The 14391-nt window shown below is 45.2% G+C and overlaps 1 protein-coding gene across 5 annotated transcripts in view; it reads left to right on the top strand.

Annotated features, from left to right (window-relative positions):
• SVOP (SV2 related protein) overlaps nt 1-10272 on the top strand; it is a 93367-nt gene extending 83095 nt beyond the window's left edge. For 2 of the 5 annotated variants that reach the window (XM_036903993.2, XM_036903992.2), the window contains exons 14-17: nt 731-842; nt 1750-1831; nt 6701-6790; nt 8067-10269. In XM_036903993.2, the coding sequence (XP_036759888.1) occupies nt 731-842; nt 1750-1831; nt 6701-6790; nt 8067-8273 (491 nt within the window). In that variant the 3' untranslated portion in view covers nt 8274-10269. Of the gene's footprint in view, nt 1-730; nt 843-1749; nt 1832-6700; nt 6791-8066 lie in introns of all 5 variants that reach the window. The other 3 variants (XR_008993843.1, XM_036903991.2, XM_036903990.2) reach the window with 3 other exon arrangements.
• The last annotated feature ends 4119 nt before the right edge of the window (nt 10273-14391 follow it).

Genomic DNA, 14391 nt, shown 5'->3' on the forward strand with positions numbered 1-14391 from the left:
ATTTAGTCCCATTTTATAGATGAAGTAACTGAGGCTAAGAGAAAGCAAGGGATTAGCCCTAGACCACATGGCCAGTTAGCAGCAAGATGAAGCCTGAAAACCCAGGTGTTTCTGACTCTCAGGTGTCCACTACCTGGATCTAGTGAATGCCACTCCCCTTGGTGCCTGTATTAGTTATCCACTGCTGTGTAACAAGTTATCCCAAATGTTAGTGGTTTAAGATGACACATATTTACTACTGACAGTTTCCGAGGGTCAGGAACCTGGCAGTGGCTTACCTGTGTCCTCTGCTTCAGCGTACCTCACAAGGCTGCAGTGCAGGTATTGGCTGCAGGCTCATCTGAGAACTCAGTGGGGGCAGGATCTGCTTCCATGCTTACTCACGTGGTTGTTGGCAGGATTCGGTTCCTCCAGAGTTCTTGGACTGAGACCCTCAGCTCCTCCCTGACGGTTGGCCAGGGGCCGCCTTTAGTTCCTTGCCAGGGGGCCTTCTCCATCAAGGCACGTGCATACAAAGAGCCCTGAAGGGAGAGAATGCCAGCAAGACAGGAGCCACAGTCTTCCACCATTTCCTCTGAGAAGTGACAGCCCATCGCTTTTCTGTATTCTAGTCATGAGAAGCGAGTCATTGAGTTCAGCCCACTTTTTTATGGGGTGTGCCTACCAGGAGGTGGGGGTCATTGGGAGCTACATCAGAAGCTGCCTCCATGGTGATCCCGCTGCTTTGCAGGTGTCCTTGTGACTCTGTGGATTATTGACCGCCTGGGCCGCAAGAAGACCATGGCCCTGTGCTTCGTCATCTTCTCCCTCTGCAGCCTTCTGCTGTTTATCTGTGTTGGAAGGTGGGTCATGAAACCAGCTCTCTCTCTGATCATGGTCAGTGGCTCCTTGGGCCTGCAGGTGTGGATTACACCCCATGGGCATCATCTGAGGGGTCCCCCAGCCCCTTTCTAGGATTGAGGCTCTTGGCTGCATAACTGACCGAAAACTCAGGCTCAAACTTGGGGCTTCTGATGGGGGTAGGAGTGGGCAGGTCCCCACTTTGGTTCAGGTTTTGCTCCAATGCCATCACATTTAGACTTCTGACATCATCTCCCAGTGAGTTCATGCATATAGCTGTTTAGTTTACGTATGGGTTGAAAGTGTTCATTTGCTCAATGGAAATATTTCAAGGTCCTGTTTTATAATCTCCTTTTGGCATTTCTCCATTTTTCCATCCATCAAGAGCCTCAAAATATGGAAGTGGCCTGTGCCACTCTTGACCTCTGAGAAGCCCCAGACCAAACCTGATGAAGAATCTGGAAGGTCTGGAGATATAGCTTAGCCCCTGAAACAATGGTATTCTTAGACATTTGTGAAAATAATAGGGCAGAGGAAGGAGGATGAGGATCATTCTAAAAATAATGAATAGAAGTTTACTTTCCCTGGCTCAGCTAGCTCCTGACTCAATTCCTGTCCCCACAAAGTCCTATCTGGGTTTTTGATTATTTATATCCCTCCTCCCCAACTTTGCCTCCAACCCAAGCACCACAGATGTTTCCTCTCTCAGCCTGGCACTTTGGAGAATGATGAATGTCTACAGGCAGGCTTTTAAGAGGGCACTGGGATTGCATGCCTGCATGGCTGCATGAATTCTTGGGTGCAGGTGGGCTTTGCCAATTTCCAGGATTTAAATTTTGCCTGGGACTTTATTGAAACAAGCTGGTAGAAAAAATACCTGCTCACCTGCTTTTTTTTTTCTTTCCTTAGAAATATGCTCACTCTGTTACTCTTCATTGCAAGAGCGTTTATTTCTGGAGGCTTCCAGGCAGCCTATGTTTACACACCTGAGGTAGGAAGTGTGTCTGGGAATGGCTGGGGTGGGAGGGAGGGAGGGAGCTCTGCCCCCAGAAACACCCAGCCTGGGCTCCTCCAGCTGAAATTTGTCCTGGGGTCTGCGTGGTGACTGTGAACTTCTTCATTATTTCAGGCTGTCTTTCATTTTTTTCTGCTTATAAAAGGTAACATTCAGTGTAAAAGTTCTAAATGCTACATAACTGAATAAAGCCAAAAATGAAAGGGCCTCACACACCCCCATTCCTACAATCTTCTTGAATTGGTCAGTGTGTATTCCTCCAGATTTCTTTGAGGCACATAGTAATGTTAGTGCATGTATAAATTTGAGTAATTGAGCAACTGAGAATAGTTTAATAAAGCGCCTAACTACAATGGCATGGGGCAGGGCTTAGAGAAACCCAGAAGTGATAAAGCAGCACCCCAGAGCTTGCATTGGGGTGAATGTGGCTGGGAGCATTGCTACCCCCCAAGGCTGTTGGGTGAGGAGAGAAGGGTGTTATAGGGTCCCAGGAGAGAGTTGCGTAGAGAGAAGATGTGACCTTTAGTTGAGGTAGCCTGAGCCAACTTGGAAGGGAAGGAACAGGGGAATAAATACCCCAGCCTCTCTCCTCCCTCCCATCTCTCTCTGGGCCTTCCCATTGGCTGATCCTAACCAGAAGCCAGAAGGTCAAGGAGCCCTATGTGGTCCATATAGGCCAGGCCCTTGGACAGAAAATGAGGCAAGGAGGGGTAGAGAGAGGTTCTGGGGTGAAGATGGAAGGCAGTGGGCATAGGTTACATGGATCTACTTTGTTCTTTTTAACAGCTGCTACACTATACTGTATTGTACTATATACTACCCTATACTATATATGTACTGTATATATGGTATATATACTTTATATTATATTTTACTATACTATGTAGTATCATACTATATATTACTATAATATAAAATGCTGTATATTCTTTACTGCAGTGTATATATACTACATATACTACTTTTACTCTAGCATATAATACATGTACTATATATTATATGTATACTTTATATACTATATGTATACTCATGTATAGTATATATACTATATATTTATATACTATTCTTTACTATGCTGTATATTATAGATACTATTGTATAGTATGGACAAATCCTAATTTTATAACAATTCTCCTGCTAATGGACATTTTGGATTGCTTTCTAACTTTTCACTATTACAAACAGTGCTGAGGTAAACAGCTTTATGTATCCTTGTGCACAGGTGTGCTTCCTTTAGAATAAATGTCAGGATGTGGAATTGCTGAGCTAGTGCCTGTAAGCATTACAAACATTGAAAGTGCACCCTCTAAAATGTTGCACCAACTCACACTCCACACAGTAGTGCCTGAGCATATCCATTTTCCCGCACTCAGGGACCACAGCTTATTTATTTTGTGTTGATGGGATTCCGTTTCATCTCACTTTAGATGGGAGCAAAAGAAGGGAGGAGTGCATGTGATGGGCCAGATGCTGTGCTGGGGGAGGGGTGTGTCTAGATTGTCCCTCCTGCCCGCAGGTCTGCATGGCACTCCAGAGGCCTCACTCTGAGTCGCCATCCTGAACCCTGCTCCCTCCAACCCACCTTCTGGGCCCAGTTCCAAACCTGCCTCCTACAGGAAGTCCCCCCAGATTTCCGCCTCCCCTGACCTCCTTTTGCCCTCAGTGTCTGTGGTAGTTTGGGTAATTTTGGTCATGCCAGACAGCCGGTCCTCCAGGGAGACCCCTACTAAGGCTCCCTGTGGGCAGGGCCTGGGTCTCCCTTTTGACTGCCTTATGGGTCTGGCCTAGCACTGCCTCAGCAAAGACTCATGGATTGATTGCGGGAGCCTCCCAGGAGGGCATCAGGAGGCACTAGAAGGCTGCGTGCCCTGCAAGGACTGGCAGCCCATGGTCTACGATGCCGTACACCAGGGCTCAGCAAGCTACAGCCCGCAGGCCCTATCCAACCTGCAGCCTGTGTTTGTGCAGCCCAAGCCCTAACGGTGGTTTGTAAATGGGTGAACACAAACTTGAAAGAAGAATATTTCTTGACATGTGAAAATTATATGAAATTCAAATTTTAGTGTTCATTAATAAAGCTTTATTGGAAGACACCAGGACATAGTCATTCACTGTTAATGTCCACGACTGCTTTTGTATTTCAGTGGCAGAGCTGAGGCCTTGTCAGAGACCATATAGCCCACAAAGCCCCCAGTTTTACTCTCTGGCCCTTTAAGAAAAAATGTGCTAATTCTTGGCTTAAACTAATCCAGCTGTAACAATGAAAAGTTGCTTAAATAAAGGACTGATCCAATAGACGGTCACTTATATGAGCAATATGGACATTCAAATGTCCACAATCTTTTTCTTAAAGGAAAAAGCCTTCAAAGCAGCATGTACAGAAATGTCTAGTGGAGAAATTATCCACCTCTGGGACTTGCTTCAGTATAATTCAGGAGGGAAAGGAAGTGAGTGAGAGGGTGTGATTGAAACTAACACGAGGCATTGTGCTTGAGACTAGAGTTCATTACATGTTCTGCTTTAGTCTGTGCTTGAAGTTCACCAAGACAGAAAGGAAAAATGGGAATCTAGTACTATTCATTCATCCACTTGAAAAAGTTATGAGTGCCAATCATATGCTAAACAATTGCATATATATTACATAGTGCATGTAATTATATAATATACATTATATACTGCACAGACATATTACATATATAACATATATAGTGTATATATGCATAATTTCACACATTTGTATATATTGCATGTATGCAATTACATGTATTACTGCATATAATTATATATATGTTACATATTTTAAAGTACACAGTTACATAAATATCAGACACTATGCTATATATATGTATGTTATATATGTATTGCCTAGCATATGCTTGGACTGAATAACTTCTAAATGGATTATTTATATATATACTATATGTTGTACATTATCTATCTATGTAATTGCTGCTATGTTAACATGGTTGGTACTCAGTAACTCCTACTAAGGAATATATTTGTATTGTTTTCCAATTTTTCAACTATTACAGTGCTGACGTGAACTGCTTTAGAAATTCTTGGACACATTTGTACTTCCTTTAAAATGAATTTCAAGATGTGTAGTTGCTGAGTTTTATTATATATGATATATAGTCATATAATATGTTAATATGTAAATGTATAATGCACTAATTTACATTAATATCAATGTATAAATTATTTGATATATTAACATATATACCTATATATATAGTACACATTCACATTTTGTTATATATGTTTTATATGTATATATATACACACATATATAATACACACACACTTAATATGATGTCCATCAATTTATTGAACTGTAAACTGGAATATCCGTTGTGGAATACAATTATAGCAGCCAAAAAGAATGAGGTAGGTATCTATACTGATGTGGACAGGATTTTAAGACATATTGCTGAATGAAAAAAGCAAGTTGCACACTGATGTGTATGGTATGATACCATTTATATTTAAAAAGCATTGCTAAATATGTTCTATATTGTACACATATACTTCAACACAGCTGGGGGAATACATTCCAAACTTCATAATAGTGGGGTCCTATGGGGAGAATTTTCCTGAGAGAGAGAATGGATCAAACAGAATTGAGATGTTTTAATTTTTTTCAATGAGAGTGTATTTATATATTGTTTGTGTCATTGAATGAATTAAAATGTCATACATAGATGCATATGATATGCATTCAAAAAGTATTTGTTGAACAAATGAATAAATGAACGGGTACATATGTATATATAATCATAGAAAGAGTAGAATAATATACATGCAAGTGTGACAGTGGTTATCTCTGAGTGTTGGGATCCTACATGAGTTTTGTTTTTCCGCTTAATGCTTTTCATTCTCTCCAGGCTTTCTGTACTAAGTACCGTATTGTTAGAGGCATGCTAGCTGCTGTAACAAGTAACTCCCCTAATGGAATGTACTGATGTAACAGAAGTTTCTCACTTATGAACCAGTTCAGTGTAGGTGTTCCAGGTTGGCAGACAGCTTTTGTTACCATAGTGATTCAGGGACCCAAGCTCCCTGCATCCTGCGACTTTCCTTAATCATGGGTGATTTTACACTGCCCCTTACCCCCTTCCAGAGGACATTTGGCAATGTCTGCAGACATTTGGGGTGATCACAACTCAGGAGCGCCGGGGCGGATGTGCTCCCGGTGTCTAGTGGGTAGGAGCTAGGGATTCTGCTCAACTTTCTGTAAGGCACAGGACTGCCCCCACCGCAAAGACTGATTCGTCACAAAGTGCCCACAGTGCCGTGGCTGAGAACCCCTGCCCCAGGGCCTTGCAGTCATCTTTCCGGCCCACACACTGGGGAGAGGAGTGAAGAAGACATGCCCACTTCTTAATTTCCTTGGCCTGGCAGCCGCATGGTCCCTTCCCACTTTGCCTACAGGAGAGCCAGCAAGGAGCTCTCCTGGGTACAAACTAAGAAACCAGGCAAACCTTTCAATCTCTTTCTTCATGAAATGCCTTGAATGTCTGTGACCAGTGCTTCCAGATGAACTAACAGAAAGTGGCGGTAGAACACTGTCTGGCTCTTGAATGTGCAGTGGTTCCTGGTGGAGTCTTCAGGGACCACCCAGGACAGGGAGGACCCCATTATTGGACCCCACCCACAGCTTGCTCCTAGCTCTTCGGAGATGAGACTCCCTACCCTGGTTTCCCACCCCTAAATAGGGTCACCAACACCTGAGGGATTCACCCTAACTTCTGGCCCACTGGTGGGGGTCAGTCCCATCATTCCTGAGCTAGAGAGGAGGGAGGGACCTGCATTTTCTCAAGTCCACACTCGTGGCTGTGTTTTCAGGTCTACCCCACGGCAACTCGAGCACTGGGCCTGGGCACCTGCAGTGGCATGGCGAGAGTGGGTGCTCTCATTACGCCGTTCATTGCTCAGGTAGGTGTCATCCCCGAATACAGAGGGGATGGGCATGACAAAATGCATTGCAAGCATTTACTCTGTGCCAGGGCTTCTGCAGGGCCCTCTGTGCACATTATCTTATTTTATCCTAACAATTCAGGCTGTGAAAGGACTATTGCTTGCAAATGAGAAAACAGAGGCTCAGAAGGGTAAGGGGACTTGCCCAAGGTCATGCAGCTGGAAAGTAGAGAAGCAGGGAGTCAAGCCCAGGTCTTTCCTATGCAGAAGACGCTGGAGGTGCTTTGTGATTTGGCCAAAAACAATGTGGATGAAAGCAAGTAGGCCAACATGATTTCGTGGGAAACGGATGTCCCAGACCCCGATTTCCGAGTTGGATAATTAGGTGAAGCTGCAGAATCCTGCGGCTGTTGATGTGACTTGAAACATTTCTGTCCATTTTTAGGGATCTTATTTTGAAGTCTTTTTGTGTTTTTAATATTCAATTTTTTTTTCTGTTTTTATCACATTTTTTTTATTAAGGTAAAAAGTCCCCCAATACGAAATGAACCATTTTAAAGTGAACAATTCAGTGGCATTCAGTACATTCACCGTGGCGTGCCACAACCACCTCTGTCTAGTTCTGCGACCTTCTCATCACCCTCAAATAAAACTGTACCCTTAGGCAGTCGCCCCCCAGCCCCTAGCCCCTGGCAACCACCAGTGTGCATTCCATCTGGATGAATTTACCTCTTCTGGATATTTCATATAAACAGAACTCCCAACACGTTTTAGCCGAGTATTTCTGGTCTGCACTGTGGTGTTTGACCCCTGCATGTCACTACTTGTATTGGTGCGATAAGGGCTTGCCATGTGCCTGTATGGGGCCAAGAGCCCCTGAAGTATCCTCTGGTTAGGAGGTGGATACGGCTCTTATGCCCATTTGGCAGGTGAGGAATTGAGGTTTAGCTCTGCTGTGTGATTTGCCCCATGCCATAAAGATAGGACATTAAAGAGAGGATAGTTATAAGGAATATAAGACTCCTGAGCCTGATGGGGTCTGGGTACAAATCCCAGCCCCATCCTCAGTACCTGTATGAACTTGGGTGTGCTACTTAGCCCCATTGAGCCTCAGTTTTTCCCTCATAAAATGGGGTGAAGTACCTGCCTCACAGAGCTATTGTGAGGACGAAATGGGACACTCACACAGAGTGCTTGCAAGAGGACCTGGTGTTACAGAGATTCTCTGAATGTTTGGAGGAGCCAGCGCTTTAGAAGGGATATTCTCTCACCAGCATGCATCTCCCTCCCCCAGGTGATGCTGGAATCCTCTGTGTACCTGACGCTGGCAGTTTACAGTGGCTGCTGCCTCCTGGCTGCCCTGGCCTCCTGCTTTTTGCCCATCGAGACCAAAGGCCGAGGACTACAGGAGTCCAGCCACCGGGAGTGGGGCCAGGAGATGGTTGGCCGAGGGACGCATGGCACAGGTGTGACCAGGTCGAACTCTGGCTCTCAGGAGTAGTGACCAATGGGAGGCTGAGCTGGTCTTTGAGGCTACAGAGTGCAGGGAGCTGGTGGAGCTCAGCTGGGGCACCGACCATCACTGCCAACATCGAGAACTCACCCAAGAGTCTACGTGGACCAACAGAGTTTTGTGTCTTGACTCCGTTCGCTCATATTCATCGAGATCCACCAGGGAAGGGGAGGCATTTGCACTGGGGGGCTCTGTGTGTGTGTGTGGAGGTTTGTTAATCACCTGTGAATGTGAACAATCTGCATGGGGAAACTGCCACATCGGAGTGCCCGGTGATGTCGGCAGCCAACCAGAGTCAGCTGGTCACACCCTTGGTGAACAGCCAAAAGGTCTCTGTAGATACAGTCCAGGCCCAGAGCCCTGGGAGGCCTGCCACCCAGTGAGTCCACACCTGCTGCCCACCCACTGGACCTGTTCAGTAGGTTTCTCCCAGACCCCTGGCCCCAGGCTCTGTTCTTTGGAATTGCAGGTGGCCCGGGGGTGGCCTGAGCAGCTTTTTCCTGGGTCTGAGGAATGCTCCTTCAGGTGGGCCCCTCGGTTTGCCTCCCCAGGGCCTGACTAGTGGAGACTCTGGAAGATGAACATGCATTTGACCTTGAGCCATGTGCCCCCACCTGGCCCCCCTCTGGAGTGGCTGTTCCTGGCTCCAGAGGATCCAAATAGGTCCACTGGGACAACTGGACTTGCACCAGATGACAGCCTCAGAAAGCTGTTACCCTAGGAACTGGGGATGAAGGAGGTGAGAATCAAGCCCAAAGCCAAAGCAGGGGCCTCCCCTTTGGCAGCACTGAAGGCCATTCTGGGCCCCATCTGGGTCAGGCTGATTGGTGACTCTTGGAGGAAGAAAATATTAACTCAGGTTTCAGCGCTTCAGATTTTGAGCATGGGTGGCTTGCTAAATGGGAGGAAAAACTGAAAAGATGCCAACGCCCAGCTCCCATCGGGGTCTGGAGACCAAGAATCCTTCCTGCCCGGCCCCTCTGCCACCCCTGCTGTCAAGGGCTGGCTTGGTCTTTACATGAGGCAGGGGTTCCAGCACTGGTCCTCAGGAATGCGAGGCTGGGGAGGAACAGGAGGGCCCAGATGTGTGAAATGGGTACATTTTCAAAGGAAGAGAAGAGGGATCAGTTGGGTTTCGGGTTGGCCTCGGGAAAAGAGCTGATGCTGTGTCTCTGCAGACAACATCCACCTCCAGGATATGGTTTGCTCAAGCCTTTTCCCCATCGTGAAAGCAGGGAACCTAGAGAAGGAGGGAGGAAGCTCCCAGATCCCATCAAAGGCCGGAGAAGACTGACCCTCTGCTGGGAGATATCTGCTTGGGTAAACACTGGGACAAAGCCAAATGTATATGTTCATCTCTTATTAAAATGTGTTGGTGATGGACATTGCCAGGGTTGAAGTTCGTTCGTCTGTCATGATGTCCTGACACTTCACCTCGACGGTCTTGCCAGCTTTGTCCATCCAGGGTAATCTCAATGCTTTACTATGATCTTTAATAATCTTTTAATAATCTTTCCAAGAAGGGAAAGTTGCACAGTTGACTGCCAACATCATGACTTTGAGTTGTTGGAGAAAGAACTTTCTTCTGATAAGGAGGTCACAGCGAATGACTTCTTCAAGCTCAAGTCCTAGATCGACTGCAAACAATCCCATGTCTCTGAAATATGGGCTGCAACCTCCTTGGCCCAGGCAGCCAGAGAGAAGGCAGCTTGGCAGATCTCTGTCTCCCTGACAGTCACATCTCCTTGAACCAGGAGTGGCTATAGCTCTAATTATTTCTGGTCTGCTGAGCTGTAACTCCGGGGGGAAATCCTGGGGCAAATTACCTTTGAAACTGAAATCAGTCAAAGGGAGAAATAAAGTGGGAGAAACCCATTTATTTCTTACAAGCAGTCCACTTCCCACTCTCCTGTGTCTCTCACGATCCAGCGGCCGAAGAAGAGACCCAGCCCCCCACCCAACCTCTCTGGTACAGATAAGTCCTTGCTAGTCCTTGTAATTACCTACTGATAACGGAGATGGACTACTTCTCTCCACCCTTTGGAAACACCTATTGTATGGAGATGCACTAAAGTCAGGCGAGAGATACTAGAAATATTGCAATTTTACCCACATGAGCTCTCCTGGGTAACAAACCTTTCCTTGTCTTTTTTGTTGTGCAGATGGCCAGACTCTGCCAAATGGCCATGTCCACTCCCATCACCCTCAAATAACCTGGAGGAGCAGGGGCTGGGGTGGGGAAGGGGTGTTTGGTGGGCAAGAATGTTTTGCAAGGGCTGGGTGATGTAAAGGAGCTTGCAGTGGAGGGCCTTCTCTTCTTGGGAGAATGAAAGTTGAAAACTCTTTGCCTTCCAAATTGCCTCCTCTTTTTTAAAAAAATCAATATTATTGAATGATAACGAGAGCTGCCACAGAGGTTGCCCAAGCCTCTGAAATACACAAGGCCTTTAGCTAAAGGCATTTGTATCTAATTTTGAACTATCCAAAAGCTCCTCTTTCCATTAATGGAGATGTCATCTGTTTCTCTTAGTGTTAGGGAAGATTTCAGAAAATGGCAAGAGGTGTTCAGTGTGGCCAGGGCTATAAGATTTCTTTATTTCCTTTACTTCAATATTCTTAGGAACACATAAATGAGATGTGTTGATAAGGAGATAAAAGGGTATCTTAGGGATGGACTTTGAAATGAATAGGATATTCATTATTTTTAAGTAATGTTAAGGAACAGAGAGCCCTGAAGGATGAGATCAAGAATCTCCCTATTAATGTTACTATTAATAAAAATCAAAGGACTGGCATAACCTTGAGCTATAAGCAACAGTAAGAACAGTCAATAGTAGCTTAACCTATTAGAATATTAATTGTTCATTTAACAAGCTTAGAGTCAGGCAATTCCAGGGAAGGTTCAACAGCTCAGTGATGTCATCAGTAACCCAGCTTCTTTTTTGCCTTTCCTCTCTGCCATCTTCTGCATCTTATGCCATTTGACCCTATGGCTGAAACCTCATGGTCACAAGATGGCTGCTAAAGTGCCAGGCATCACATTTTTTTCAAAGGAGGTAAAATGGGGAAGCAGCAGTCACAAAAGGCCTGCTTTCTAAAAGGTCTGTTGTTTGGGTTGGAAAGGGAAGTCTTCTGGCAGATTTACCATTGCTCTGCCTTAGTCAGACCTGGGTCACATGCCCATCCCAGCATGAGTCCTCACTCACTAACATGAGGGCTGGGGAAGGAAGGCCTACACCCCACAGCATCAAAGGATACTCACAGCCTCTTGAACACACGGTTGGGATTCTGTTACACGAAGAAGGAAGGTGATAGAGGTGGGCCAGGGAATGGTAGAGAGGGGCCTTGCCACAGAGCTCCCATCAAGGCTGTTTTAATTGCAAGGAATAGAAATTGGACTCAGGTTAATTCAAATTAGGAGTACAGCTTTATTATAAGGTTGGGATTAGTAGTTAATATAGGGAACATCAATGTGTGAAACAGAATTATAAGAAACAATAGGAGGAGGGCAGGATTGTGGCAGAGTAAGAGCACAGGTCCTAAAGAGGGTGGCTACTACTCAGCCCTAGGTTTGTTGCTCAGTGGGAATCTTCCAATTTGCAAGACAGGAATCTGGATTTTTATGTGAAATCTCCAAATGTTAATATATTGGATCAAAACATTTTAAATGATGTGTGAGCCCTATGCAATCTCTCTGCAGGCCAGGTTTGGTTAATGGGCTGCCAGTTTTCAGCCTCTGAAAGGTTAGAAAGTTCTCTGAAATAAAGTGCAACCTCACACAATGCAACAGGGTACTGGGAGCTACCAAGGCCCGAGGCAGCCCCATCTCTAGATCTGTGGGCCTCACGTCTACCCTTCTCTACAGACCAGCCTCCTTCTGCCTCCTTATGGCTAATACTTATGCCTTCCCGTGCACATGGCTTCTGCTCACCCTGGCTCAGCATGCAAACATATCCGACTTGGCTGTTCAGGGTCCCACTTCCAAATTCTCAGGAGAGGAAGCTGATGTGCCCAGTGTAGTGTTGGGTCCAGGCCTAGTGCAATTAAGTTGGGTCAGAGAGGGGCGGTGTCAAGAGGTACAAACATGGTGGCTGGCCTACCCTTTCAGCAAGGTGGCATAATGATTGGTATGTCTGGAGCCCACTACACGCATATGTAAACTCTTGAGTCTGTTCATTATAACTGTCTTCCAATCCTAAAGCCCTCGATCATCCTGAAACCCCTTTGGACTCTTCAAAGATTCAGTGACTTCAGTCAGACTTTAGTCACTGGTGGTACTTTATTGTATTCTGATTCATAGACATTTGAACATCCAGATACTTCACATATAATCATCCTCGGTTAATCAAGACTATCTGATAAGGAACCACTTCAAATACTCCTGCCCCCACCATGCCAGAGAACAAAGCACTTTCTAAACTCATCAATAAGAAACCAATTCCACTTACAATGAGATCAAAAAGAATAAAACACTTAGGAACAAAAGGAACATTAAGACTTGTACAAACTATAAAACATTGCTTAAAGAAATTGAAGATCTTAATAAATGGAGACACATTCCATGTTTATGGATCAGAAGACAAAATTGTTGAGGGGTCAATCAATACTCCCCAAAGTGATCTGTAAATTCAGCACAATCCCTCTCAAAATCCCAGCTGGATTTTTGTTGTTGTTCCAGAAATGGGTGAGCTGATCCCAAGATTCACATGAAACTACAACAGCCACCAAAAAAACAATGTTGGAAAAAAACACAGTTGGAGGCCTCACACTTCCTGATTTTAAAACTTATTACAAAGGTACAGTAATCAGAACAGTGTGGTACTAGCATATATGGATCAATAGAATAGAAATGAGGGTCTAAAAATAAACCCATACATTGATAGTTAATTAATTTTGACCCAAGTGCCGAGACAGTTTAGTGAGGAAAGGTAATCTTTTCTAAATTCATCAAGCTGCTGAGAATTCATTGCAGAAATGTGGCTACAGATCACCTTCATGGAAGGGGTAGGAATGTCAGGTGAAGGGAAACTGAAGCCTTGCCAAATCTCCTACCATGTGCTGTGGGTTGCAGAATTCCCCCCTATTTCTTCTATTCTCAGCTTTAGGACAGAATCGAGAGGCAGCTGCATTGCAAAGAGGTCCTTATCATTTGCAAAAAGAACAGGAGGGTCACTTTGGGTCTGAATGTGGACTTTCCTGCCCCCAGATATTTTTCTGAGTTCACTGTGTTGTGAGTCCTTTAGAGTTTCTGCTGACAGCTGACTTTGACCAGTAGGGGTTGGTCTCCTTGGGGAATTCTAAGCTGAGTAAAGTAATGGCTTTGGTCAAAAACTAAATGATGTGTTCATTCCCAGCACCAGGAAGTGCCCCTTCCCCGAATCTTCCGAGAGTCCCCTCCTAGTCTTGGCCCAAATGCGGCTATGGGAAGGAGAGAGCTAGGTCCTTTTCAGTGTGTTTTGCAGACAGCCTTGGGGAAGAAGGCTAAATGATTCCCTCATAACCGTGTATTGGCGCCCCCACCCAAGCTGGGATTCAGTGTTGTGCAGTGGCTGAAGGTGACACCCTAGAATCACATCATTTCTGGCCCTGCATCTCCATTCTACACCTTCCTGGCTGTTGAACTGTACTGCCTCTCTGTACCTTGATCTTCTCACCTATGAAATGGGAATAATAGCTACTTCACGGGGCTGCAGGTGGGGGCATCAGGATTCAATGAATAATGCATGCAAGAGTTTAGCACTGGTACCTGGTTAGAATGCAAATGAATTTTTATATAATAATAGTTATAATTATTAAATATTATTATTATCATTATTATCACTATTAGGGCAGAAACTAACTTAGATCCCAGTTTTCTCACCCTGCTTAGCTTAGGGCTGGCCAAATCATGGCAGGTGCTTTATGAAGAACCCATCAAGTGAGAGGTCATGGGAAGGAGCAGACAGTAGGGGCATGGACACAGAGGGCATGGCAGGCATCCATCAAGACCTCTTCGCAGCACATAGGGTGTCACTAGTCCCAGATGCATGAAGACTACACAGCTCTGGACTTTCACAAAAATCCAGACCGATGAAAATTCAACCTCAGAGGCTGAGGCAGATGATGA

This window comes from Manis pentadactyla, chromosome 14 (genome assembly GCF_030020395.1).
Source record: "Manis pentadactyla isolate mManPen7 chromosome 14, mManPen7.hap1, whole genome shotgun sequence".
NCBI classification, from domain to species: Eukaryota; Metazoa; Chordata; class Mammalia; order Pholidota; family Manidae; genus Manis; species Manis pentadactyla.